Source organism: Elgaria multicarinata, chromosome 4 (assembly GCF_023053635.1).
Source record: "Elgaria multicarinata webbii isolate HBS135686 ecotype San Diego chromosome 4, rElgMul1.1.pri, whole genome shotgun sequence".
NCBI lineage: Eukaryota > Metazoa > Chordata > Lepidosauria > Squamata > Anguidae > Elgaria > Elgaria multicarinata.
The window spans coordinates 2,748,559-2,775,948 of record NC_086174.1 but is presented as its reverse complement, the minus strand read 5'-3'; the positions used below and the strand labels follow the sequence as shown (position 1 = coordinate 2,775,948).

At 48.4% G+C, this 27,390-nt stretch overlaps 1 protein-coding gene across 1 annotated transcript in view; it reads left to right on the top strand.

Moving 5' to 3' along the window:
• Positions 1–27,390, top strand: part of SCARA5 (scavenger receptor class A member 5) — a 133,614-nt gene that overhangs the window by 100,919 nt on the left and 5,305 nt on the right. Inside the window, exons 7-8 of the mRNA XM_063123747.1 lie at positions 17,608–17,655; positions 25,507–25,704. Coding sequence (XP_062979817.1) covers positions 17,608–17,655; positions 25,507–25,704 — 246 coding nt within the window. The remainder of the gene's footprint in view (positions 1–17,607; positions 17,656–25,506; positions 25,705–27,390) is intronic.

Here is a 27,390-nt window from a genome sequence, read left to right as displayed (position 1 = left end):
CCTGGCTCCCGCCAACAACAACCTTTTAACCATGCAGCCAATTAAACCCACGTGTTTCCTGAGCCCAAGTGTTTGCGTGGGGTTGGCAGCAACCCACAAACCACTTTGGACGGTGCTCTTGCACTTACGCTGCTCTCGGGGTGAGGGGAGGGGGTGGGGGATCGAAGGCCTGATCTAGGGTGACCCTATGGAAAGGAGGACAGGGCTCCTGTATCTTTAACAGTTGCATAGAAAAGGGAATTTCAGCAGGTGTCATTTGTATATATGGAGGACCTGGTGAAATTCCCTCTTCATCACAACAGTTAAAGCTGCAGGAGCCCTGCCCTCTTTTGTATCTGGTCACCTTAGTATAGCGCCTGCACCTTTAACTGCTGTGATCAAGAGGGAATTTCCCCAGGTTCCCCATATATACCAATTACACCTGCTGAAATTTCCTTTTCAATACAACTGTTAAAGATACAGGAGCCCTATCCTCCTTTTCATATGGTCACCCTTCATATTGGAAGGCGCATGCCATAGTTTGGGTTCTAGTAGGGTGACCCTATGAAAAGGAGGACCGAGCTCCTGTATCTTTAACAGTTGTATTGAGAAGGGAATTTCAGCAGGTGTCATTTCTATATATGGAGAACCTGGTGAAATTCCCTCTTCATTGCAACAGTTAAAGCTGCCCTCTTTTAAATCTGGTCACTCTAGTATAGCTCCTGCAGCTTTAACTGTTGTGATGAAGAAGGAATTTCACCAGGTTCCCCATATATACCAATGACACCTGCTGAAATTCCATTTTCAATACAACTGTTAAAGATACAGGACCCCTGTCCTCCTTTTCATAGGGTCACCCTACCTGATCCCATTCAGGCTATGAAACGTCTTGTTACATCAGACCGACGGAGCTGGGCCCCTCCAGCCCGTCCTTCTGGTTCTGACATCAGCTCTCCAGATGCCTTTGAAGCGTTGGCAACCAGGCAGGGGTTCAAGTTTTGGGTGGCGAGGAGAGAGAGAAAAGGGCGGTCCAAAGCGAAATCTACAAGTCCCACCCAACCTCTCCCACTTTTAGTCAAATCATGGCTCTCCTGTAGCTCTTTAAAACAGTTGCTTAGAGGGTTGTGACAAGGGGGGGGGCATTCTTCAGCTCCCCTCCCTTGTCCTACGGGCATTGCATTCACGGAGCGGCCCCGGCACCTTGCCTCCAGATATAGTGTTGCCTGGATGCAGACTGACCTGTTTGGGGGCAAAGGGAGGAGAACGGGGGGGGGGAATTATTTGAGGGGGTGTTTCTAAAAGGGAAAGGTGGCACCTCTTTTACTAGTCTCGGGCCTGGGAAAAGGAAGGCCATCTGGTTTGGCCCAGCTCCTAGATCGTAAGCCAGTATTCCCAGCATAATATTTCCTGACCAGCCCCCGCCGGAGCCATTAAGGACGCAGAGCAGCTGAGCGTATTCATTAGCTGTGTGGGGTGTGGGGTGGGGGTGGGGGTGGGGGGGGTGCCCACGCAAACCACATTTTTAATAGCAACATCCATCCACCGAATAGAATTTTCTTATCGGCAAAATCTCTCGGAAGGCGCAGCCAAAGAGGCAAATTGCTTTGCGGTAGACGGCTGACCTTGCAGGTGCCGAATGAAATGTTGGACCGGCTTCCTTGAGGCGGAGCGATTTATTGGGGCGGGGGTGGGGTGGGGTGGGGGGTGGAACCGCAGCATTCTTGGACCGGGATGCGTGCACACAGACGTTCTGCGCGGGCACCCTCGAAGCAGACTTAAGCACATAACCAGAAGTCCACATTCTGCAGCATTCTGTTTCCCACAGTGGGCAAACAGCTCTCTGTGGGAAACCTCGAAATGGGACATGAGAGCAACAGCGGCCCGCCACCCATGTTCCCCAGCGACGGGTGCACAGAGGCACATGGCCTCTGATACTGGAGGCAGCATAAAGCCATCAGGACTACCGGCTGTTGGTAGCCTTCTCCCCCATGTAGTTGTCCAATCCACGTTTAAAGCTGTCCAAATTGGTGGCCATCGCTGCATCTTGTGGCAGTGAGTTCCACAGTTTAAATCTGAGCTGTCCTTCCTTTGATCTGTCCTGAATCTCCCACCCATCAGTTCCACTTTCTCCACACCATGCATAATTCTGTACAGCTCTGTCTCCCCCTAATCCCCCCTTTTTTCCTAAGCGAAATCATCCCGACTAAACGGACCTTTCTTCCCTCATACTGGAATCACCCCATGCCCCTTGTTCACTTGTGCTGCCCTTTCTTGCATCTTTTTCCGCTCTACAATATACTTTCTGAGAAGCGCCTTTGTGCCACGTCTTTAGTGGTATTTTAAGCTCCGTTCATTGTCCCCAGTGGAGTGCAGAGGAACCCCACCCCCATCTCAAACATAAACTGTTTCAGGATTATACATGATAAATATTCATTCATTCTTTTGTAATAAATGTAAGACATTTTATAACCTGCTTTTCTATTTAAGGGTTATCCTGGGTCACTTACAAAAGCAAAGCATCCCTAATAAAACAATAAAAATGTGAGGCAAACCTGCTGATTCCAAAATGGAAACAGCAACACTTTAAATCATAGAACCATAGAATAGTGGAGCTGGAAGGGGCCTTTAAGGCCATCGAATCCAACCCCCTGCTCAATGCAGGAATCCACCTTAAAGCTTCCCTGACAGATGGCTGTCCAGCTGCCTCTTGAAGGCCTCTAGGGTGGGAGAGCACACCACCTCCCTCGGTCATTGGGTCTACTGTCATACTGCTCTAACAGTCAGAAAGTTTTTCCTGATGTTTTGTCGTACCGCTCTGTCAAGAAGTTTTTCCTGATGTCCAACCAGAATCTGGCTTCCTGTAGCTTGAGCCCGTTATTCCGTGATTTGCATTCTGGGATGATCCAGAAGAAATCCTGGCCCTCCTCTGTGTGACAACCATTTCGTTTCTGGCTTTCATGCGGTTTCTCCCACCCACTACACCATTCTAGAAGGTTGGAATGCTTCTCCGAAGACAGGCGGGATGACATTTCATAGAATCATAGAATCATAGAATAGCAGAGTTGGAAGGGGCCTACAAGGCCATCGAATCCAACCCCCTGCTCAATGCAGGAATCCACCCTAAAGCATCCCTGACAGATGGTTGTCCAGTTGCCTCTTGACGGTCTCGAGTGTGGGAGAGCCCACCACCTCCCTAGGTTTTATACTGTATTTCGTAATTGTGTTTTAACCTGTTGGGTGTTTTATTGTGGTTTTAATTTTTGTGAACCGCCCAGAGAGCTTCGGCTATTGGGCGGTATAAAAATGTAATAAATAAATAAATAAATAAATAAATAGGTAACTGGTTCCATTGTCGTACTGCTCTAATGTCAAGAAGTTTTTCCTGATGTCCAGCTGGAATCTGGCTTCCTTTAACTTGAGCCCGTTATTCCGTGTCCTGCACTCTGGGAGGATCAAGAAGAGATCCTGGCCCTCCTCTGTGTGACAACCTTTTAAGTCTTTGAAGAGTGCTATCATATCTCCCCTCAATCTTCTCTTCTCCAGGCTCAACATGCCAAGGCAGGTCGGTACATCATGACTCTCTCCGTGGTGGGAATAGCTGTTCCCATTGGATTTGGCCTCTGCCACTGGGTGACAATTTTGGTTTGGTTTGGTTTTGATGAGAATTCATCAAAATTCAGAAATTTTATTCCTATTTCAGATTTTCCTTTAAGATTTTTAAAGAACGGCAGGCAGGAGAAAGTGGAACGGCCACATGTGGGCATCCTTAAAGCACGACAGGAATGAATCCTGGGGTGTGGCAGGAGAGCAGATACTAGCAATTCGGGCTGACAGGGGAGCGAGACGGAAGGGAGGCACAGAATCTCGCTGTTCCATTGAGGGTCCGGTGCTCCATATTGTAGAGTTCATCGCTCCTCATTTTGGAGACAGTTTTGCAAAAATAAACTGAGGTTCCAGGAATATTTATTTGCTTCAATTCCACCCCTTCAGGCATCTGCTTTATTTCAAGATGCCCCAAATATTTTACTCCTGATACGTTTTTAACTCCTTGGCTCTTCTCCTTTATGCGCCCCTCCCCAGTCCCCCTCTAGGGAGGATGAGGTATGAGTTTCTCTCCCTTTTACTCAGAGTGACATCTGGGCAAGACTAATAAAGAGATTTGCAGGACCCCTGAGAAGAGGCCGGCCGTGAATACGCACGGCCAACGGAAAGGACTTAGAAAGCCGCCTTACCCTAACTCAGGGCATGTCTACACCAGGGGAGGGGAGGAGAGGGGGAGGCTCTCGCAATATGCTGAGCGTGAGATCCTCCCCCTCGGTTCACACACGGCGTGCGACGTCCAGAGAGGAAGGAGGACAACGAGACCACCTGTTCTTTTCTTTTTTTAAAAAAGAAGACGACAGGAGCTGGAGCGCTCCAGTGAAAAAGTGAGTTAAAACCAAAAAGCCCCGACCCCCCTCCCCACCCACCCTTGATGGCCCTGGATCCCCCCTGTCCCAGCTACTTTCCTCTGATGACCCCTGCTACTTGTGGGGAGCAGAGAAGAAGCCGGGACAGGCGGCCACACTGACCACGGTCTTCAGGATTGTCCTGGGGCTGCGGAAAATACGGCACAAAAGGGGTATGGCCATATCCTGCGGAAATGGAGGGGATGTTCGTGGGACGATCCCAGGACGCACGAGGACGATCCCGGGCCCAGTGCTCTTCAACATTTTTATTAATGATTTGGATGAGGAGGTGCAGGGAACACTTATCCAATTTGCAGATGACACAAAATAGGGTGGGATAGCTAATGCCCTGGCAGACAGGAACAAACTTCAAAGTGATCTTGATAGGCTGGAGTGCTGGGCTGAAAACAACAGAATGAAATTTCATAGGGATAAATGCCAAGTTCTACATCTAGGAAACAGAAACCGAAGGCACAGTTACAAGATGGGGGATACTTGGCTCAGCAATACTACAAACGAGAAGGATCTTGGAATTGTTGTAGATCACAAGCTGAATACGAGCCAACAGTGCGATATGGCTGCAAGAAAGGCCAATGCTATTTTGGGCTGCAGTAATAGAAGTATAGCTTCCAAATCACGTGAGGTCCTGGTTCCTCTCTATTCAGCAGTGGTTAGGCCTCATCTAGAGTATTGCGTCCAGTTCTGAGCTCCACAATTCAAGAAGGACGCAGACAAGCTGGAGCGTGTTCAGAGGAGGGCAACCAGGATGATCAGGGGTCTGGAAACAAAGCCCTATGAAGAGAGACTGAGAGAACTGGGCATGTTTAGCCTGTAGAAGAGAAGATTGAGGGGAGACATGATAGCACTCTCCAAATACTTAAATGGTTGTCACACAGAGGAGGGCCAGGATCTCTTCTTGATCCTCCCAGAGTGCAGGACACGGAATAACGGACTCAAGTTAAAGGAAGCCAGATTCTAGCTGGACATCAGGAAAAACTTCCTGGCTGTTAGAGCAGTACGACAATGGAATCAGTTACGTAGGGAGGTTGTGGGCTCTCCCACACTAGAGGCCTTCAAGAGGCAGCTGGACAACCCTATGTCAGGGATGCTTTAGGATGGATTCCTGCCTTGAGCAGGGGGTTGGACTCGATGGCCTTGTACGCCCCTTCCAACTCTGCTATTCTATGATACTATGATCCCGGGGAGGATCCTGAGATGCACGGGGAAGATCATGGAATGCACGAGGAGGATCCCGGGATGCATAGGGACGATCCCGGGACGCACGGGGAGGATCCCAGGATGATCCCCGGGATATCGCCTGGTGTAGACATGCCCTCCAATGGTTGGTCCATCCTGTGCTCTCTACCCTGATTCCAGGTGACTGGTTGCCCTCCCCCCCATCACCTGTTATCTGATCATTTTAATTAGTGGTAGCAGTGAATAAACCTGGGACCTTCTGCACACAACACATCCCTCCCTCTTACAGCAAACTCGGGTGGGGCGCATGCCAGCAGAAATGGAGCCAATCCAGGGCCTCCGCAAAACAAAAGGAAAGTGTCACCATGCTTTGGTAAACCACAAAATTTGCAGAAGTACTAAAAAACCATTTTTTAAAAAATGAAAGGTGTTACTTCCATGCTCCCCACCAGCCCGGCCCCGTGAGATCTGAGCATGCCCAGAGGTGGCATGTGGAGCATCAACTGGAAAAGAAAAGCAGAAAACTTGAGAGGTGGAAAACAATGGAGTTTCCCGGAGGAGGGTATGGCTGGCTGGAACAATGAACAGGAGCGTTCCTATTAGAAGGTGAAGATTTACTGCAAGATATATATATATTTTGCAGGTCTCACTTGTATGCTCAGTGACAGAGCTACGGCCCCTCAGGGTTGCCTCTGCCTGAAGTGAAAAGCACAGATGTATCATTGCTGCAGATGCGTCTCCAATAGTCAGTAGGTTTGGGGATGTTAGCAGTTCCATTGAGGGGTGTGTGTGTGTGGTTATGGGGTTCAGTTTGTGAACCCTACTGCATACTTAAGTCAAATGTGATGTACAAGTGCTCCAAATGGAGGGAGGAGGGAACGGAAGGAAGTGGAATGGCTTTCTTTCTAAACCAAGCAAGATTGTTTTGGGAAAGGAAAGGAACCTCTCGTGCAAGCACTGAGTCATTACTGACTCTTGAAGGGACACCAGCTTTCGCTGACGTTTTCTTGGCAGGCCTTATAGCGGGGTGGTTTGCCGTTGCCTTCCCCGGCCGTTATTCCCTTTCCCCCAGCTAATTGGGTATTCATTTTACCGACCTCGGGAGGATGGAAGGCTGAGTCGACCTGAGCCGGCTGCCTGAAACCAGCTTCTGCTGGGATCGAACTCAGGCCGTGGGGAGAGTTTCGGCTGCAGAAACTGCTGCTTTACCGGAGAAAAAGGCAGCTGCAGGTCCTCATGAAAAGAACCCTCCCCTTCCATCACACCCTATTCTGAAACTGTGCCCAACAACAATTTGGGTCTGCTTTGTTGAATCACATATTTACCTTTGAGCGTCCTGAGAACATGGTACCCCAGCTGGTGGAAAGGCAGAAATATCCACAGGTCTTTCATATGTCCCTACCCATGGTCAAAAGTCATGGTGCTTAACCTGAGATGAAACCACCACCCCCAATGTCACCACGTTATTTGTAAGGAACAAAACGGAGGGGGGGATTTGGTGATTTTTCAGGAGAGGATGAAGTGTGGGCAGAATGGGGGGGGGGGTTACCAGCTGCAGGGACAGCTTGTCCAATCCCCACCCCCAAATCTGTCTGGAAATGACACTTTGTGATGACTTGGGAGTTGGATCCATAGAGCAAACCTATTAAAGTCAATGGGAAAACTTAGAGCTTCATCACACCTACCCTTTTGCCCTCGTATTATCCCCATTCATTTCCGTAGCATGTGAAGCCCTGATCACTTACACCTGTGCGCTTTTAGGGTTCATGCATCTTTACACCTCTCCTCCCCAGCGCACCTGCAAATGGCTATTGCATCCGCCCGTGGATCTCCTTCGAACCTCCCCCTACACTTTTTTGGTGGTTGGTGGTTGGACAACTCCCCCCACCCCCTGCACTGACGGAGTGGGGATCTACACTGATGTTATTCTAGCATTATGAATGGGTTACTGTGATGCACAGCGTCACGTGACCCTGTGTCTCTAACGTTGTAAATGAGTTGTACTTACTGGTTCTGTTTCGTTGTCCCCTTTCGCTATTGCTTAGCTGTAGCGCTGATATTGATGCATGTGCCTCGTTCTATCGGTAATTTCCCTCTTCCTCTTCTCTGAAAGCAGCAGAGCTGCTGGGTTTGCTCTGCCCACTTCCTGTTCTCCTTCCTTCACTTCACCCCGTTTGCTATCTTATCTGCTACAGCAGTTGGAGCTTTATCACACCAGCGTTATACTGTGCAATCACTGACCATTGCGTGCAAAGGACTCAGAAGTTTCCCACCTTAAAATCTGCTTTGATTGTGAAGTAGTCCCAGGCATCCTGCCTCAATTGTGCTCCTTTTGCGAAAGATTCGCCCTAATTCCGAGCCGCTGCTGCGGGCACAGGAGCAGGATTTTAAACAAATGCTTACATCTGTGTAACCTTTAAAGATATAAACACCAAAATCGGCACAGTAATAGATATTAGGGAGAGCTTTAAGCATACCAAATTTGAATCGAATTGGGTCATCCGTTGGGTTTTTTATGATTTTTTTTTAACATTTCCCCCCCCCCTTTGCAAAGGATCTGAGGAGCGCTAAACTCACTTCCTGGTAAGCAAAGGATCGCTGTAGCTCCATGCAGGAAAATTAACACAGGTCTCTGCTTCCAGTCCAAAACTCTAACCAGCGGGGCTTAAATGGTGTGTTTGAAATAATCCCAACAGCTGGGTCTGCCAAAAACAGGCCTCACCGTCTGCGCTGCTGAATGTTTTCAGTTTGGTCACCCATCTAAACTCTGACCAGACCCAGACCTTCTTAGCTTGTGTAAAGATATTTTGGGAGGGGGTTTGTGTGTGCTTATGACTATTGCCCTGCACTGCTGGCTAGGAACGAGGCAGGCAGTGGGTGGAGCAAACTGAGCAGCTCTGCTTACTCTCAGAGAAGAAGAAGAATGGAAAGGATTGAACAGTGTGCCCCGAAGTACCGTTACAGCTAAACATAAGTAACGCTAGTGTGCCCTGTGATACAGAGAACCGATACAGAGAACCACGTTAGAAAGGGACACTAGCAACGTTATAAGACTAGTATAGATCCGGCCAGACTTGGGACTACTATGACGTTGCTCTGATTTTTCCTCGGCAGTAGCTTCTCTTGTTGCTGAACAGATCTGGGAAAAACAAGGACTTCTCTCCCCATAGTTTCATGGAGATCCCTTGTAAGTCATTAAGCGCCCTCCTACACATCTTTACTCGGAAGTAAGTCCTGGTTTGTTCCATTCTGCCCTTTAAATAAGTTAGTTAGGACTAACTTAATTCCCATTGATGCCAATGGCTCTACTAATAGACACAATACTTTAGGCCTCATCTAGAGTATTGCATCCAGTTCTGGGCTCCACAATTCAAGAAGGACGCAGACAAGCTGGAGCGTGTTCAGAGGAGGGCAACCAGGATGGTCGGGGTCTGGAAACAAAGCCCTAGGAAGAGAGACTGAAAGAACTGGGCATGTTGAGCCTGGAGAAGAGAAGATGGAGGGGAGACATGAGAGCACTCTTCAAATACTTAAAAGGTTGTCACACAGAAGAGGGCCACGATCTCTTCTCGATCCTCCCAGACTGCAGGACACGGAATCACGGGCTCAAGTTAAAGGAAGCCAGATTCCAGCTGGACATCAGGAAAAGCGTCCTGACTGTTAGAGCAGTACGACAATGGAATCAGTTGCCTGGTGAGGTTGTGGGCTCTCCCACACTAGAGGCCTTCAAGAGACAGCTGGACAACCACCTGTCAGGGATGCTTTAGTGTGGATTCCTGCATTGAGCAGGGGGTTGGACTCGATGGCTTTGTAGGCCCCTTCCAACTCTGCTATTCTATGATTCTATGATTAATCTAAGCATGACTAAAACCAGATCCAACTCATGGTGTTGTTCCTTGGGGACTTGGAGTTGAAGGGGGGGGGGGACTGTAGAAATGGTCTAAGCTTCCTAGTTTAGCTATGAACCTCTCTCTCTCTCGAGTAATTTGTGGGAATTCATTATCTTGGTTTCAGTTCCCCGCCTACAAATTGGGAATATTAGTGAATTAGCTCACATCCTGCAAGTGTAAATTAGATAATCACTGCACAGTGTTTTACACTGTTAGCCTTGATTTAAAAACAGCAGGTCGCTTTGAAAGATGCGTCCTCGTAAATGGCTGTTGGCATGCACCAAACATGTTAGAAAGAAGGGTAGTCTGTCTCTTCCCGGGCTAATCTGTCTTCAGGGGGTGGAAAGGGAGATAAAACTTTTTGAAAATGAAAGAACCCAGCAGTCTGCTGATCCTGGTGCCAATGCAAACAGAGACGGGGAACGCTGGGAGGCCAAGATCAACTTTGAGAGTAGCAAGGGAATCCAACCGCCTTGGCCACCAAGCGTTTCCCAGGCCCAAGGATGAGTCATTGGGCACGCGAGGGGGTCGGGGCCTTGAACAAGAGGATGGCCTCAGGTGCAAGGAGACCCATCCAAAATCTCTAAATGATTCATGGTACATTTTTCATTTCCTGGCTTTTGCTCATTTGTTTGTTTGTTCATATTTAGGGTTCTTAAGGCTACTTCTCGAGTAGCTTCAGAGTTTCTCGGCAGTGTTGCTTCCGGCCTGGAAGCCCATTCTGGCTGGGAATGATGGGAGTTGCAGTCCACATGGCCACCAGCTTGGGGAAGGTGGATCTATTATTACCTGGGGCCTTTGCGATACGGCCTCCACTTCCAAAAATTGCACCAATCGCAAAATGCATCCAACGCTACTGAGCAGACACAGTTGCTGCTAAGAAAAACGGGTAAAAACAGATTAAGACTCAGGGCACCTTAACAGAACTTACTTTAATGGTGCCCACGCCAATTTTTGTGGACCTTGCTGTCACCATTTTATCTCGGGGCGTAAGGAGGAAGGGCACTTTCAAAGGATACATGCAGGTGAGCGCTGTGTGAGAGAGATGCTGATAGTGGGGTGGTTTGCCTAATAGTCTCTCAATGTGCTCCGAGGTGGTGAACCCTAGGTGGGGTCCTATGCTTTGGGGGACCCTCAGGCAATGCACCCTCAGTGCACACCCACCCTCCTCCTCTGTTGGCTCGCTTCCCCTCCCCAAGCACAGGGGAAGAGGGCCCCCCCGTCTCCTCACCTTGGCCACTGCTGACCTGCACAGAGAGGACGGGATGTAGATACAGTAAGGATCAACAGCAGGCACCCTGCAATGCTATCCCCAGGCTCTGGCTCCAGTAGGGATTCTTGGCACACGGGCATATTATAAACAGTACTCTCGGTTGATCGGAGAAACCGGATTGGGACCCAGGTGGCGAAGCAGTCTCTTGAGAGCCAGTATGGTTCGGAAGCTGCAGCTCATGCAAAATGCAGCGGCCAGATTGATTTCGGGAACCAGAAGGTTCGACCATATAACACCTGCTCTGGTCCGCTTGCACTGGCTGCCTGTATGTTTCCGAGCCCAATTCAAGGTGCTGGTTTTGACCTACAAAGCCTTACACGGCTTGGGACCACAATACCTGATGGAACGCCTCTCCCGACGTGAATATGCCCAGTCGCTACGTTCAACATCTAAGGTCCTCCTCCGGGTGCCTACTCCGAGAGAGGCTCGGAGTGTGGCAACGAGGGACAGGGCCTTTTCGGTGGTGGCCCCCAGACTGTGGAACAATCTCCCTGACGAGGCTCACCTGCCGCCAACGTTGCTATCTTTCCAGCGCCAGGTTAAGACTCCTATTTGCCCAGGCGTATGGCGGCACATCTTAATCACCCACATGTTTAGTTTTTTTAACGGTTTTTAATGCTTTATGTGGGTATGTTCTGTGTTTTAGAATTTTAAATTTTGTATACTCGCTTTTATCTTAATTTTAGAATTTCTGTAAACCGCCCAGGGAGCCCAGGCTATGGGAGTGCAATAAATAAGGATACATGTAAGTGCAATAAATAAATAAATAAATAAATAAATATGGTGTAGTGGTCAGAGTGTTGGGCTGGGACTTGGGAGATCCCGGTCCAGCCCATTGGGTGGCTTTGGGCCAGTCATAGACTCTCAGCATCACCAACTTCACAGTCTTGTCATGAGGATAAAATGGAGAGGAGGAGGAAGAGGGCCATGTTAACCGCCTTGGGCTTCTTGCAAGAGGAGAAAAGGTGGGATAATAATAATAATAATAATAATAATAATAATAATAATAATAATAATAATAATATTCCATTTGGCCTACATAAGTTTACACCAGCACTGAACCAGCATGGATGAAGCCTGCATGAATGCAGGAACACAGGTTAATAGAGCACCTCATCTCCCTGTTCCTGTTAGAAGGCAAACGCCTGCATTCAGCATCAGCTAAGGCCTCTGGAGAGTGGAGGGGGGCGGGCGTGGGGCAGACAAGGCATTACAGTGGTCTGGCTTTAAGATTATGAAGGTGTGAGAACATGAAGGCAGGACCAGTCATGCATGATGAAGTCCTCTCCAGGTGACCCTTTGGGGGCAGTGTGTGGGGGGTCGGGGGAGGTCAGTTTTCCTAAAAAACATCAGATCCATGTGGTGTCATAGAATCGTAGAATAGCAGAGTTGGAAGGGGCCTACAAGGCCTTCAAGTCCAACCCCCTGCTCAATGCAGGAATCCACCCTAAAGCATCCCTGACAGAGGGTTGTCCAGCTGCCTCTTGAAGGCCTCTAGTGTGGGAGAGCCCACAACCTCCCTAGGGAACTGGTTCCATTGTCGTACTGCTCTAACAGTCAGGACGTTTTTCCTGATGTCCAGCTGGAATCTGGCTTCCTGTAACTTGAGCCCATTGTTCCTTAGTCTTTCACAAGACACTGGGTCTCATTTAGTCTTTAGAGAACATTGAGGGGAGACATGAGATCACTCTTAAAATACTTGAAAGGTTGTCACACAGAGGAGGGCCAGGATCTCTTCTCGATCATCTCAGAGTTCAGGACACGGACTAATGGGCTCAAGTGACAGGAAGCCAGATTCCGGCTGGACATCAGGAAAAACTTCCTGACTGTTAGAGCAGTACGACAATGGAACCAGTTACAAAGGGAGATTGTGGGCTCTCCCACACTGGAGGTCTTCAAGAGGCAGCTGGACAGCGATCTGTCAGGTATACTTTGAGGTGGATTCCTGCAATGAGTACAGGCGCTGGACTCGATGGCCTTAGAGGCCCCTTCCAACTCTACTAGTCTATGATTCTACGATTCTAGTCCCCTCCAGAAGGGAAGCCCTCTCTGGTCAGGGTGGGCTCTAAAATGGACCAAGCGATGGAGAAGCAGCCACCCGCCCCGCACATACGACCCATGTATCTATGGGAAGATCTCAAGAGACAGTTGCCAGAACTGAGCTGCTTCCCATCCCACTAAACTATTCAGACAAGCTGCCCGAGGATCAAAATGCAGCAGTGCAGGAGGCTGGGGAGGGAGAGGGTTTTGAGGGGGGGGGGGGCTAATGAGACACAAATGGCGAGAGGCGCAGCGCGACGCCAGATCGCAGATGCCGGGCATGGAGCCAACAGGAAACAGAAGCCAGGAATTTGGGCGGGGGGTGGGGCAGAAGGGGTGTTTTAGATGGGAGGAGGTAAATAAGGGGCCTCACACTTGCTGTTGATTACATCCCAAAAGTTGCAAAGGAGGGAGGGAGGGAGATAAGCAAAAAGCTGGCTTTGGATTAATTCCTTAGCACTGATCATTCAGAGATGCAATGAGAAACCTTCACAGTCAGTAACGGCAGCGTGCTGATGAAGAGCTAAACAGTGTTTGGTCTGACACACACAGAGAGACACAAACGTGGAGAGCGCACTCAATATCCCATCACATGGTGAATGATTCCTCTCCCAGTGACTCTCAACTGAATGTGTGAATGCGCTCTAGAATCATAGAATAGCAGAGTTGGAAGGGGCCTACAAGGCCATCAAGTCCAACCCCCTGCTCAATGCAGGAATCCACCCTAAAGCATCCCTGACAGATGCTTGTCCAGCAGCCTCTTGAAAGCCTCTAGTGTGGGAGAGCCCACCACCTCCCTACGTCACTGATTCCATTGTCGTACTGCTCTAACAGTCAGGAAGTTTTTCCTGATGTCCAGCCGGAATCTGGCTTCCTTTAACTTGAGCCCGTTATTCCGTGTCCTGCACTCTGGGAGGATCGAGAAGAGATCCTGGCCCTCCTCTGTGGGATAACCTTTTAAGTCTTTGAAGAGTGCTCTCATGTCTCCCCTCAATCTTCTCTTCTCCAGGCTAAACATGCCCAGTTCTTTCAGTCTCTCTTCATAGGGCTTTGTTTCCAGACCCCTGATCATCCTGGTTGCCCTCCTCTGAACATGCTCCAGCTTGTCTGCGTTCTTCTTGAATTGTGGAGCCCAGAACTGGACGCAATACTCTAGATGAGGCCTAACCAGGGCCGAATAGAGAGGAACCAGGACCTCACGCGATTTGGAAGCTATACTTCTATTAATGCAGCCCCAAATAGCATTTGCCTTTCTTGCAGCCATATCGCACTGTTGGCTCATATTCAGCTTGTGATCTACAACAATTCCGAGATCCTTCTCAATGGTAGTATTGCTGATCCAAGTATCCACCATCTTGTAACTGTGCATTTGGTTTCTATTTCCTAAATGTAGAACTTGGAATTTATCCCTATTAAATTTCATTCTGTTGTTTTCAGCCCAGCACTCCAGCCTATCAAGATCACTTTGAAGTTTGTTTCTGTCTTCCAGGGTATTTCCACCCTATTTTGTGTCATCTGCAAATTGGATAAGTGTTCCCTGCACCTCCTCGTCCAAATCATTAATAAAAATGTTGAAGAGCATTGGGCCCGGGACTGAGCCCTGTGGTACCCCACTCGTTGCCTCTCCCCAGTTTGAGAAGGTTCCGTTGATAAGCACTGTTTGAGTCCGATTCTGTAGCCAACTGTGAATCCACCTAATAGTTGTTCCATCTAGCCCACTTTTAGGTAGTTTGTCAATCAGAATATCATGGGGCACTTTGTTAAAAGCTTTGCTGAAGTCAAGATATATGACATCCACAGCATTCCCACAGTCCACAAGGGAGGTTACCCGATCAAAAAATGAGATCAAATTAGTCTGACAGGATTTGTTCCTGACAAGTTCATGCTGGCTTCTACTGGAGAGCCATGGGAACTCCTTTAGACCACCAAGCCATCCATCTACCAAATACTATCTGTTCAGACGGGACAGGAAGAACTTTAGATATTTCAAAATAAACGCATGTGAGAGGTTCAGGGCCCATGCTTCTGATACGGAGTAAGCCGATCATGTTCAGAATTCCTGGAACTGACTGGCAGCAAAGTCTCTCCAGGGTTTTAGGCAGGTTTTCTGAATTTAGTGTCTGTTCACTTTTGAGAACAATGTCCCCATATTTGCAAATTTCTTCTTCATTTGTCCATCCCTACTGTTGAGTGACAGACATCAGCAGCATGTGAACATGTGTACTAGGAGGAACAAATGAGAGTTCACTGTGCTTATATCTCAGCTTTTCTTGCCCTGTATTGTGTTTGTCTTTTGGGGAACTAGTCAATGGATGAAGGAACATGTTTAGATATTTGGGGCCCAAATTATGTAGGGAATTAAGAGCACCTTTATTTGGTCCTGGAAACAGGCTGGTAACAATACAGATGTTTCAGAGCTGATGAAATGCATTCTTGCTCATTGATGCACATCAATTGATCTTAACCTGTGATGGGTGAACTTACCCCAAATTAAATTGTTATTTCCTTGGAAAGTAAGGAATTCGTCCATGCATTCTCAGATGAGAATATTTTTCATTAATTGGAATTTATCCACATATTTGCATGAAGTACTGGTTCCTCTCTATTCGGCACTGGTTAGGCATCATCTTGAGTACTGCGTCCAGTTCTGGGTACCACACTTCAAGAAAGATGCAGACAAGCTGGAGCGTGTTCAGAGGAGGGCAACCAGGATGATCAGGGGTCTGGAAACAAAGCCCTATGAAGGGAGACTGAAAGAATTGGGCATGTTTAGCCTGGAGAAGAGGAGATTGAGGGGAGACATGAGATCACTCTTCAAATACTTAAAAGGTTGTCACACAGAGGAGGGCCAGGATCTCTTCTCGATCATCCCAGAGTGCAGAATGCAGAATAATGGGCTCAAGTAGGAAGCCTGATTCCAGCTGGACATCAGGAAAAACTTCCTGACCATTAGAGCAGTATGACAATGGAACCGGTTCCCTAGGGAGGTTGTGGGCTCTCCCACACTAGAGGCCTTCAAGAGGCAGCTGGACAACCCTCTGTCAGGGATGCTTTAGGGTGGATTCCTGCCTTGAGCAGGGGGTTGGACTCGATGGCCTTGTGGGCCCCTTCCAACTCTGCTGTTCTATGATTCTATGAATATGGAGGTGTATACAACCTACCTGGCTATTTCTTTGAACACGATTGGTTTGTGGAATGAGTTCAAATGCCAAAATTTTCCTAAAGGTTTAAAGGCACAACCCTTTGCTTGTTTAGACAGAAAAAGGCCTATGATTCCCAGCAATCCCAGCTGGAAATTGTAGACCCTTTTTCTGGTCTATACAAGCATAGGATGGTGTCTTAAAGGGATATCACATTTCCTCCTGAAAGAAAAGGGTTAAACCAATCAACCAAGTGCATGTGCAGGAATGCCGTAGTTGAGACACACGTGCTCTGAAGCTCATAAGCAGTTCTGAACTTAATAGTGAATTCTTCATTCATCACCACTCTAAACCCATGGTCCAGTCCACTGTTTTCCGTGTAACCAACTTTCCCATCTAATCCTCGGATCAGAGGCAGCTCAACCTTGAGCTGAGCTAAAGTGATGGACTGGGGATGCATGCAAAGAGCCGGGGGTGTGGTTTCCCATATCGGTAAGACGTTGTCTTGGGAGGGGAAGCTTGTTTCTCCTCTTCTATTGTAAGGCATATGGGGGAAAGCACCCTAGGCTATGGACTAGAAACGTGTGTGTGCATTTATTTTCAAGACTGGATGAGGGGCAACGGGGTGGGAGAGTGGCAGATCTGATCCACGGGGTACAGTCCAGTGGGAACCTTCAAGTTCAAGAGGCCTTCAAGAGGCAGCTGAACAGCCATCTATCAGGGATGTTTTAGGGTGGATTCCTGCATGGAACAGAGGGTTGGACTTGATGGCCTTATAGGCCCCTTCCAACTCTACTATTGTATGATTCTATGATTCTAACTTCTCTTGTGCAAGCCCTATTGATGGGAATGGAGCTACACAAGACCATTTCTCGCTAGATTGTGACCTCTTGCTAGTGGCTGAGCTGTTGGCATTTGCTGGGTGTTCTCAACCTTGGGCACCGAAATGCCTTAGGCAGCCTTGCCCAGGATTAAATATCCAGCACTTGTGTTATTCGAGAATTGGGCTTTAGCTGAGATGAAGCACCCAAGACAAAGAAATGAAAATAAGCTCATGTTGATTTGGCATCCATAGGCAGGAAATAGCTTGTGAAGTTCACATGCTCCAGCTCTCTGAATCCACCCCTGGCTCCCCGAGCATTCTGGCTTTAATTTCGGAGCAAAATACAACAAGGAACTCCATTCAAAAGGGGGGAATCACGCTTGCCTGCCGTCACTTCTCCACCCCCACTTTTGTTGCTCGATGCTTCCGCTTACTCTCAGGGAGAGGAAAGAGGAAGTAAACAACGTGCACGTGATCCATTTAAAGGTCATCTTTATTACGCTGGTTCTCCTGCACACAGCAGGAGACCACGGCAACTTCCATCTTTAAAAAGAATACTGGGTTTTTTTGTGTGTGTCGTGAAGAAGGCTAGAAGGGGCAGGAGGCCCACGGGAGGTAGACAACAATGTGAGAGGGACCCGTGAAAATCCATGAGTGCCCAGTAATGAGCGTGTAATAAAATGCTCGTCGGATGGTGCCCACGGTTATCTTTCACCCTTACCAGCTTGATTTGTGAAAGTTTTATTCCACCACCATCCTAAATTTTCCTATTTTCTCTTTTCAGGCTCTCTATTCTCACCCTATTTTCTCTTTTCAGGCTCAAAGGGCGAGAAAGGAGAGAAAGGAGACCAAGGTGGAGAAACAGGTGAGACTTCATTTTGATTCTCCTTGTGGGACCTTTGTTTTTGCAGGGTCCCTCGGACTTTAACTTGCTACATGAGAAGAAGGTATGTGGAAGGCACAGCTTTTGCACCCTTGCTAGGCAAAGCTGCAGCTGTTGAATTTCTGCCTGTGTGGCTAGTGCTGGAGCACGTTCAGAGGAGGGCAACCAGGATGATCAGGGGTCTGGAAACAAAGCCCTATGAAGAGAGACTGAAAGAACTGGGCCTGTTTAGCCTGGAGAAGAGAAGATGGAGGGGAGACATGAGAGCACTCTTCAACCACTTGAAAGGTTGTCACACAGAGGAGGGCCAGGATCTCTTTTCCATCCTCCAAGAGTGCAGGACACGGAATAACAGGCTCAAGTAACAGGAAGCCAGATTCCGGCTGGACATCAGGAAAAACTTCCTGACTGTTAGAGCAGTATGGCAATGGTTGTGGGCTCTCCCACACTAGAGGCCTTCAAAAGGCAGCTGGACAACCCTCTGTCAGGGATGCTTTAGGGTAGATTCCTGCCTTGAGCAGGGGGTTGGACTCGATGGCCTTGTAGGCCCCTTCCAACTCTGCTATTCTATGATTCTATGATTCCATGGCACCAACAGTAGCAACGATAACGGGCTAATGTTAAAGAAAGCCAGATTCTATGATTCTACTATCAAAGGCCCATGAGCCCTGTGAGGCTGTGAACTGAATGGCTTTTATGTTTAGTGCACGAAACACAGAAGAGCAGAGCTTCCTGTGGCTTATTATTTATATTTATATTCCACCTCATAGCAAAGCCTGTGGGGAGGTTTACAAAGATTAGAAACCATTACAGCATACAAGTTGAAAACCATTTACATGAAAACACACAAACAGTAAACCCAGAGAAAACATATATCTAAAAACAACTTTAAGCAATCAAACATAAGACAAATCCAGGAACTGATTAAAAGTCATCTGCTGCAAAATGCCTGAGAAAAGAGAAAGGTCTTAACTCGTGTGGCGCAGAGCGGTAAAGCAGCAGTTTCTGCAGCTGAAACTCTCCCCACGGCCTGAGTTCGATCCCAGCGGAAGCTGGTTTCAGGCAGCCGGCTCAGGTCGACTCAGCCTGCTATCCTCCCGAAGTCAGTCAAATGAATACCCAGCTAGCTGGGGGAAAGGTAATAACGGCCAGGGAAGGCAACGGCAAACCACCCCGCTATAAGGCCTGCCAAGAAAACGTCAGCGAAAGCTGGCGTCCCTCCAAGAGTCAGTAATGGCTCATTGCTTGCACGAGAGGTTCCTTTCCTTCCTTAACTGACTCCAAAGAGATAACAACGCTGGTGCCAGGCAGAGCTCCTTGGAGAGACTGTTTCCATAATTGGGGGTGCCACCACTGAGAAGGCCCTTTCCCTTGTGGCCACCCTCTGTGCCTCCCTCAGAGGAGGCACCCATCGGAGGACCTCTGATGTTGAACGTAGTGTATGGTGGGAGAGGTTCAAACATGGCTCTTGAAGGAGGAGGAAGGATTTGTGTCTTTGGCGTGTGTACTTCCTTCCCAGCCATTCAGTGGTGCAACCTGGCCAATGGTATGAGCTCCTGGAGAATATTAATGTGATCTGAAATACAGCTGCAATGGTGGCCAGCGCTGGGAAGCGATGGTGACTCTTCTCCCCTTTAAATGCTGGCCCTGTACACATGTGCACATCAGTGCATCCCCATCATAAATAGTGCAAGTCCCATTTTGCAGCGCAACATCTATCAAATATGTATGCGTCACAATGAACCAGTGTCTTGACACTGCAGCATGAGATTTGTAGTGCTTCAGGTCATAACGGCAACCCGTGAGTCTGCCCTGGAAGGCCTCGCCTTGCACCGCAAAGGGCAAAGCACAGAACGGACAGTCGCCCTCGGCCACCCCGAGTACCTTCCCCCCCGCCCCGTCTGCCGGTGTGACCTGCAGCGGAGCCACCTCATCTGCTGCTGCTTGCTGAGCTGTTGGGATAAGGCAGGGGTGGCGATCTAGGCTTGGGCGAGGGGCTGGATGTTCGCATCCACTAACCCACCCCAGCCAGCAATCCACAGGTGGAACTCTTGGAGCATTGGCCCAGAGTGCAGCTGCCACTTCCTCAGGGGACTCCCCTGTTATCTCTGATCTGCAACTGGAGATAACCAGGAGATTCCTCTCCCTGCCTGGGAGAGGGGCTTGTGGATGGGGAGTGGGTGGGCCTCCGTGGGCCAGATAGGTAGCCTCCATGGGCTAGTTTAGGCCCGTGGGCTGGAGGTTCCCCACCCCTGAGATATCCGGTCCTATCAAAGAGGGGGCTGGCTCTGCAGTGCACAAGGACGTTTTTGGACTGGGAGTGTTGCTACGGCTGCTGCTGTACAGGCTCCCTCAGGGCTGCAGTTTCTGCCAAAGCAGTGATGGGGGGCAATTGGGGCCACAGTGTGTCCATAGTCACAGGGGCTCGTACCAGGATTCCCGGATGCCGCGGCCTGCCATCCCTGGCTGGCTTCCCTCCTTGCTCTTCCTGGAGAGGTCCTTCTGGGTCCCTGCATGGCTGAACATTGCCAGGGCAATGTCTCACTTCCGGGCCCGGGTCTCTTTCCTTCCGTCTCAGGACATCAGGGCCCCCTCCCCAAAGCGGTGCTGCTCCCAACAACGAAAAGCACACACGCTCTCTAGGTAGCTCGGGAATTTGGGAGTCCAGCATTCTGGAGGACGTCCGTCCGTTCCCTGGATAAATGCAATGACAAATGGGCTTCTTTCTTCAGGGGGGATTCGGAGAGTAACCCTCTCTCTGCTTGGGTATAAATCTTCCACTTCCTGAACAGACACATGGCCCCAATTATCCCAGCTGATGATATCTTTGTGCAGCTGCAGCAACTTGAGGGCTTGTTTTCCTAAGCAATCACGTTTATTTCTTTTCCTTATATTTTTCTTTTTGGTAAAGGATTGGAGAGGTAATAGGCTCAATGAAAACAAATACGGGAGAGGAACAAAGGCCACGGGGATCTCTTGGAAAGAAGGGCGAGAGAGATTACTATCACACACACCCTTATGGTACAGGCAGACTCATTTCAGGGGAGGTGATCCAGGAAGAATGGCCAGGGCTGGGGTGGGGAGTGCATTGCCACAAACTCCCAAGAAGGTTTGCGTTTGCTTCCTAGGAGTACTGAGGGGACCCTGCTGAGATGAGGCATCCCTTGTGGCCGGCATGGCCAGTATTCCCTAAATGCCCTTAAGTCTAAGCATGGTTCCACGCAGAGGAATGTAATTCCACCCCCCACAACAACAATTCGTGGACTACTAGGGTGGGTGAGAATTTCGTTTCCGTTCCGTTTGACGGGTTTTTAATCACTGATTTATCAGTGATAGCAGAGTACAACGGTCTTAACTATGAAACTAGTAGAAGACTCAATAAATTGTAAGGCAGAGAATTTAGGTTTGTAGTGTACAAAAATAAATACTTTACTGGCAGTTCATTATGGCATAAACAATGTACAAATATACTCACACATGGTCATATAGAAATACATCAGACAGCGGTCTTCACAGGAACAGAGTGATTATTTAAGCTGGTTACAGAGATATCAAACGCTCCTTATATACACTTTACTGTACAACTGATGCAACACATAATTGGCACTCATAGAAAACTTCACACTATGTCACAGTCCAATTAAACAATTAAGCACATCTGCAAACTTGACCTTTCCAGTAATTGTCTCTTGCTGACTCAAGGCTTTTATCCGGGTTTTGCAGATCAGTTCAGAAATATGGAAAAAGAAAAAATCTGAGTCCAGTTCAAGGATCTCAACACCGTTTTGATAAGAATATATCAAAATTTGCAAATTTCATATTTGGGATAGAAAGAACAAGAGATTCTTTAAAAACACGGAATGTAGAAGAAACTGAAGAAACCAGACAGATTTGTCTTCGAGGGCTGAGCTCTTAAAAGTCCAGCTTTGAACCCCTGTGTTCTCAACCATGTTTGTGGTGCTCGTAGAGGGGGGGGGCACCTCTTTCTTCTGACAGGATCTTTGACAGCTACAAGACAGGCAGGGTACATCCTGGTCCTCTCTCCATGCTGGGAATAGCCGTGCCTCTTGAATTTGGCCAGGGCAGATGGGTGAGAGCTGTTTCAGGTTGTTTTTCGTAGGAATTTGCCAAAAATTGCAGGGTTCTTCACAATTGGGATGGAAAGAACTTGAGATTTCAGTGTGGGATTGAGAGAAACGGAGAGATGGGCCCAGTGCTTAGCATGGCCAAACCAATGGGCACACCAGGCCAGGTTCCTGTTTCGAAATGTGATCAAAACTTCCTGACTGTTTGAGAAGTACGACCAGGGAAGCAGTTACCTAGGGAGGTTGTGGGCTCTCCCACACTCGAGGCCTTCAAGAGGCAGCTGGACAACCATCTGTCAGGGATGCTTTAAGGTGGATTCCTGCCTTGAGCAGGGGCTTGGACTCGATGGCCTTGTAGGCCCCTTCCAACTCTGCTATTCTACGATTCTATGATTCTATGTTAGCATCAGGTCCATTTTTCTCTAATTGGAATGGAACTGATTTTTAATTGGATAAAATTCCATTCTGACTTGCTCTGAGTTTCTTGGAGGAAGGGTGAAAGATGATATTTAAAGACAGAAACCTCTCCCTTTTAAAATGTGAAGTTTTAATGTCCAGCACATGGCTTCCAGTTGTCTGAATCCACTTGATACATGAGATGTGCTGTCCCTATGTGGAACTAACTGTGTGCACACATGTGCTATTATCTCTGTGTTTATAAGCACAAAGGCCTCTGGATCTATTGGCCACGTGGAAATCAGCAATCAGGCCAACAATGTAAAATAGTTCTACGGTTCACTTCATTAAATGAAACATTTTATGACCTACATCTGTCCTGACACACCCAACATCTGCATATGTTTGGCTTACATAACATGTCTATTCTTGATTTGATACATGCTGAGCGGTGCATTAAAAAAAACCTTGACATTTGCACAACAGCAGATTTGCAGCTTGAACGAGATTCAAAGCGGCAGAATTTTCTGCATCTGTAAAGCTCCATCCGACGAGCGTTTTATTGCACACTCGTTACTGGGCCCTCACGGAGTTTGCTCAGGTCCCTCACATGACGTTGTCTGCCTCCTGTACACCTTCCACCCCTTCTGGCTTTCCTTGCACGACAACCCCCCCCTCATTAAGGCCACAGCTAGACCTAAGGTTTATCCTGGATCATCCAGGGTCCGCCCCTGCCTGAGCACTGGATCCCCTGTGGGTCACCTAGATGAACAGGTTTGACCCCTGGACGATCCAGGGATAAACCTTAGGTCTAGCTATGCCCTAAGTCCGATGTATTTTTAAACTGGGAATTGCTGCTCTCTCCTGCTATGTACAGGAGAAGCAGCGCCATTAGAACAGCGGACTCAATGGGCCCCGTGCTTGTTCTTCCTCTTTTGAAGTCACTGAGGAACGAAAACACGGGAGGAGAATTGACGGTAGGGAGTGTGTTTCCGCCCGGTGTGATGGAGCTCAGCTTGCCCCAGGGTCTCATGGGACTTTGGTTTTGTACTGCAGTGCCTAGGCAGATGTGCAAAGCACAGTGTGGGAGGCAGTCAGAGTTACGTCCATGCACAAAGTACAGGCCTTCTGTTAACAAAACCTGCACCACTCTGGGAGAACAAGGGACTTTAGAGGTCACCTAAATTCTCCAAAAATCACTTTGAAGCTCGTTTTGGCTTACTCTCATTTTAGGTTTTTTTTTTTAACCAGGGGTTGTTGATTTTTTGGCTCATTCCATTGTGGAAAGTATGCATTTTGAATAAGAAAGGTGTGCATTTCTGTGCATATTTTTTCAAAAGTGCACACTTTTCTCACATTGACTAAAGAAAATGCATTTTTTTAAAGTGCATTTCATTTCAAAGTGCACATTTTTAAAAAATATATATGATTTTTTCTAATGCTGTCTGAAATGCAGGAATTCGTGGACATTTCTTGAGGGGGAAAGTGCTCCTGTTCACGTTTTGGATTGCAAACAGGACATGTTGGCATGATTTGCAAATAGAAACAAAATTCTGATACATCACTCTTGACTAGCCCTGGGGCAGCTATTCCAGGAAGGGATAGAGAGGGAGATTGGAGCAATTGGCAGGACACTTATTAAAGGGTGATGGAGACCTTGGTTTATGTATTTATTTATTTATTGCAATTTTATACTGCCCAATAGCCAAAGCTCTCTGGGCGGTTCACAAAAATTAATACCAAAGTATAAAGTTTGTTCATGAATTGATCAATTCATTTTTAAGTACAACATGAAAAATTATCTTCCTTCGCTGAAAGTGGGACACATCTATACAGATTTGTCCACACCCAACAGCCAAAGCTTGTGCATATTGGTCTGGGTCAAAGCCCAGAGTCAGTGACATGCAGGGTGCCCAGCTCAAGGCAGTCACAAATAACTTCAAGATGTCTCCGATGGAGCACCAGCATTTGCCGGGAGGCTGAGATCAAATTGCCAAGAGCAGCCGGTGAAGACGGCTTAATCGGCAGAGCCGATTCACGTGAGGTCCTGGTTCCTCTCTATTCGGCCCTGGTTAGGCCTCATCTAGAGTATGGCGTCCAGTTCTGGGCTCCACAATTCAAGAAGGACGCAGACAAGCTGGAGCGTGTTCAGAGGAGGGCAACCAGGATGATCAGGAGTCTCGAAACAAAGCCCTATGAGGAGAGACTGAAAGAATTGGGCATGTTTAGCCTGGAGAAGAGAAAATGGAGGGGAGACATGAGAGCACTCTTCAAATACTTAAAAGGTTGTCACACAGAGGAGGGCCAGGATCTCTTCTCGATCCTCCCAGAGTGCAGGACACGGAATAACGGGCTCAAGTTAAAGGAAGCCAGATTCCAGCTAGACATCAGGAAAAACTTCCTGACTGTTAGAGCAGTACGACAATGGAATCAGTTGCCTGGTGAGGTTGTGGGCTCTCCCACACTAGAGGCCTTCAAGAGGCAGCTGGACAACCCTCTGTCAGGGATGCTTTAGGGTGCATTGAGCAGGGGATTGGACTCGATGGCTTGTAGGCCCCTTCCAACTCTGCTATTCTATGATTCTATGATTCTATGAGGGGAGATCCCTTTGGGCGGGGGGGGGGGGGGGCGTAGAGAAGAGCCAGACTTTTCATTCACAACACACACACACACCACGAAATGTTCAGGCCAAAGGGCTGCCTTGTCCGTTGCTTCGTCTGATCCAAGCTGTTGGCTCCACTTAACCTGTGGGAGTGATGTCTTTTGTTCCTGGTTTTCGTGCTGAAAACAATTTGGTCTGTTGCCCAGCTGTGAACGGTTGTTTTGGGGGGATATGGGAGGGATGAAACCATGAGACGTATCCTGGGATCTACAAACACATACCAGCTGATTTGAGGAAAAGTTAGTGGGTGTGATTTGTGGGTCCCCGTGTGCCCCAAACTTGGCTTTTTTCAAAAAGGGGCAGGTGCTTTTGAAGGACACAGAGGGATCTCTTCCCTAGCAGTGTTTCTCCAACGTTTTGTACACAGACTTTCCTTCTAAACCAGCCTTCCCCAAGCTGGAGCGTTCCAGATATGTTAGACCTCAACCTCCATCATCCTCAGCCAGCCCGGCCATTAGCCATTGCTGGCTTGGAAATGAAGGGAGTTGAAGTCCACATTGGGGAAGGCTGCTTTACCCCCCTGCAGGTGTGACCTAATCTATTGTTCTCCCTTTTGTGCCCTGAAAAGAGATGAGTGTGCTTTGCACGCGACCCTTGAGAACTGCGGAGTAAGGCCAGAACCCCCCTCGGAGACGATGTTTTTCATTCCACCTGCGTTTCTTTTCTGCCTCCCCACCCCCCACCCTGCAGTACCTGCCCCGGAGGAGGCGATCATCCGTCTGGTGAACGGCTCGGGCCCCCATGAAGGGCGAGTGGAAGTTTTCCACGATCACCAGTGGGGAACGGTTTGTGACGACAGCTGGGACAAGAAAGATGGCGACGTGGTCTGCCGGATGTTGGGCTTCAGAGGGGCCGAGGAAGTTTTCAGGATGGCCGTATTTGGGCAAGGTAAGAAAGGTAAAGTCAGGCTGGCCTTCTTGGGCTGATGGCTTTCACCAATGGATTGCCACTAGTGCCACTGGCACAGAACTGGTGGCACCACATGGGGACGGATTGTCCCAAGATGCTTAGCTGGAAATGAAGTCACCTTGTGACAAGAAAGAAAGGCACCTGTCCTCTGGGAGAGACACACTTCTAGCTATATGAAGGTTCCAGGGATATCCAATTAACAGTTCAAGAGAATGAGGCCTTTCTGTGAAATGGATTTCCTGCACACTCAGTATGATATCTGTAAAAATTCTTTGTCGTTTTTCCACTGATTGAAAAATGCAAGGCCATTTTCATTAAAAGCAGGGAGCGAGGGACCAGGGAGGGGGCGCACACAAACCTTTTGAGACCTAAATTAAGGCTTTGAAAATCCTTATTGATTTTCAAGAAGGCTGTGGACTGAGAGTAGCAATAGTTCTTTAGGGACTCGTTCCTTTTGTCCTGCTGTCACCTCTGGACAAACAGGTTCTGCAGGATTTTGGAACACCACAAAACCTGGCGATACCTCTTGTATCAGGACAGTAGTGGTATGAGCGTGCACACACACAGAGAGTAAGGGCAATACATGATGCCTCCATTGAGCCACTGTTAACTCTAAGAACATAAGAAGATTCTTGCTGGATCAGACCAAACACCTCTTTTGTCCAATGCTCTGTTCACACAGTGGCCAACCAGCAGTTGACCAGGAACCCACAAGCAGGACATGAGTGCAACACCACCCTCCCGCCCATGTTCCCCAGCAACTCGCCTACATAGGTATACTGCCTCCAATACAGAACCAGCATCCCCAGCCAGGATGACCATGCTGGCTGTAGATGATGGGGGCTGTGGTCTGTACACACAGTGGCCAACCAGCTGTTGACCTGGAGCACACAAGCAGGACACAAGTGCAACAGCACCGTCCTGCCCATGTTCCCCAGCAACTGGTCTATATAGGCTTACTGTCTCTGCCAATCAAGGTAGCACCCAGCCATCAGCACTAGCAAGCATGGATAGCCTTCTCCTCCAGGAATGTATCCAACCCCCTTTTAAAGCCACCCAAAATGGTGGCCATCACTACATCTTAGACTCACAGAGTCATAGAATAGCAGAGTTGGAAGGGGCCTACAAGGCCATCGAGTCCAACCCCCTGCTCACTGCAGGAATCCACCCTAAAGCATCCCTGACAGGTGGTTGTCCAGCTGCCTCTTGAAGGCCTCTAGTGTGGGAGAGCCCACAACCTCACCAAGCAACTGATTCCATTGTCGTGCTGCTCTAACAGTCACGAAGTTTTTCCTGATGTCCAGCTGGAATCTGGCTTCCTTTAACTTGATCCCGTTATTCCGTGTCCTGCACTCTGGGATGATCGAGAATCATAGAATCATAGAATAGCAGAGTTGGAAGGGGCCTACAAGGCCATCAAGTCCAACCCCCTGCTCAGTGCAGGAATCCACCCTAAAGCATCCCCGACAGATGGTTGTCCAGCTGCCTCTTGAAGGCCTCTAGTGTGGGAGCGCCTTGTGGTAGTGAGTTCCATGGTTTAACTTTGTGCTGTGTGAAGGAGTCTGTCCTAAATCTCCCACCATTCAGCTTCATGGGGTGGCTCCTTTGGGTTCTAGTATTATGAAAGATAGAATAGAATTTCCCACACTATGCATCATTTTATAC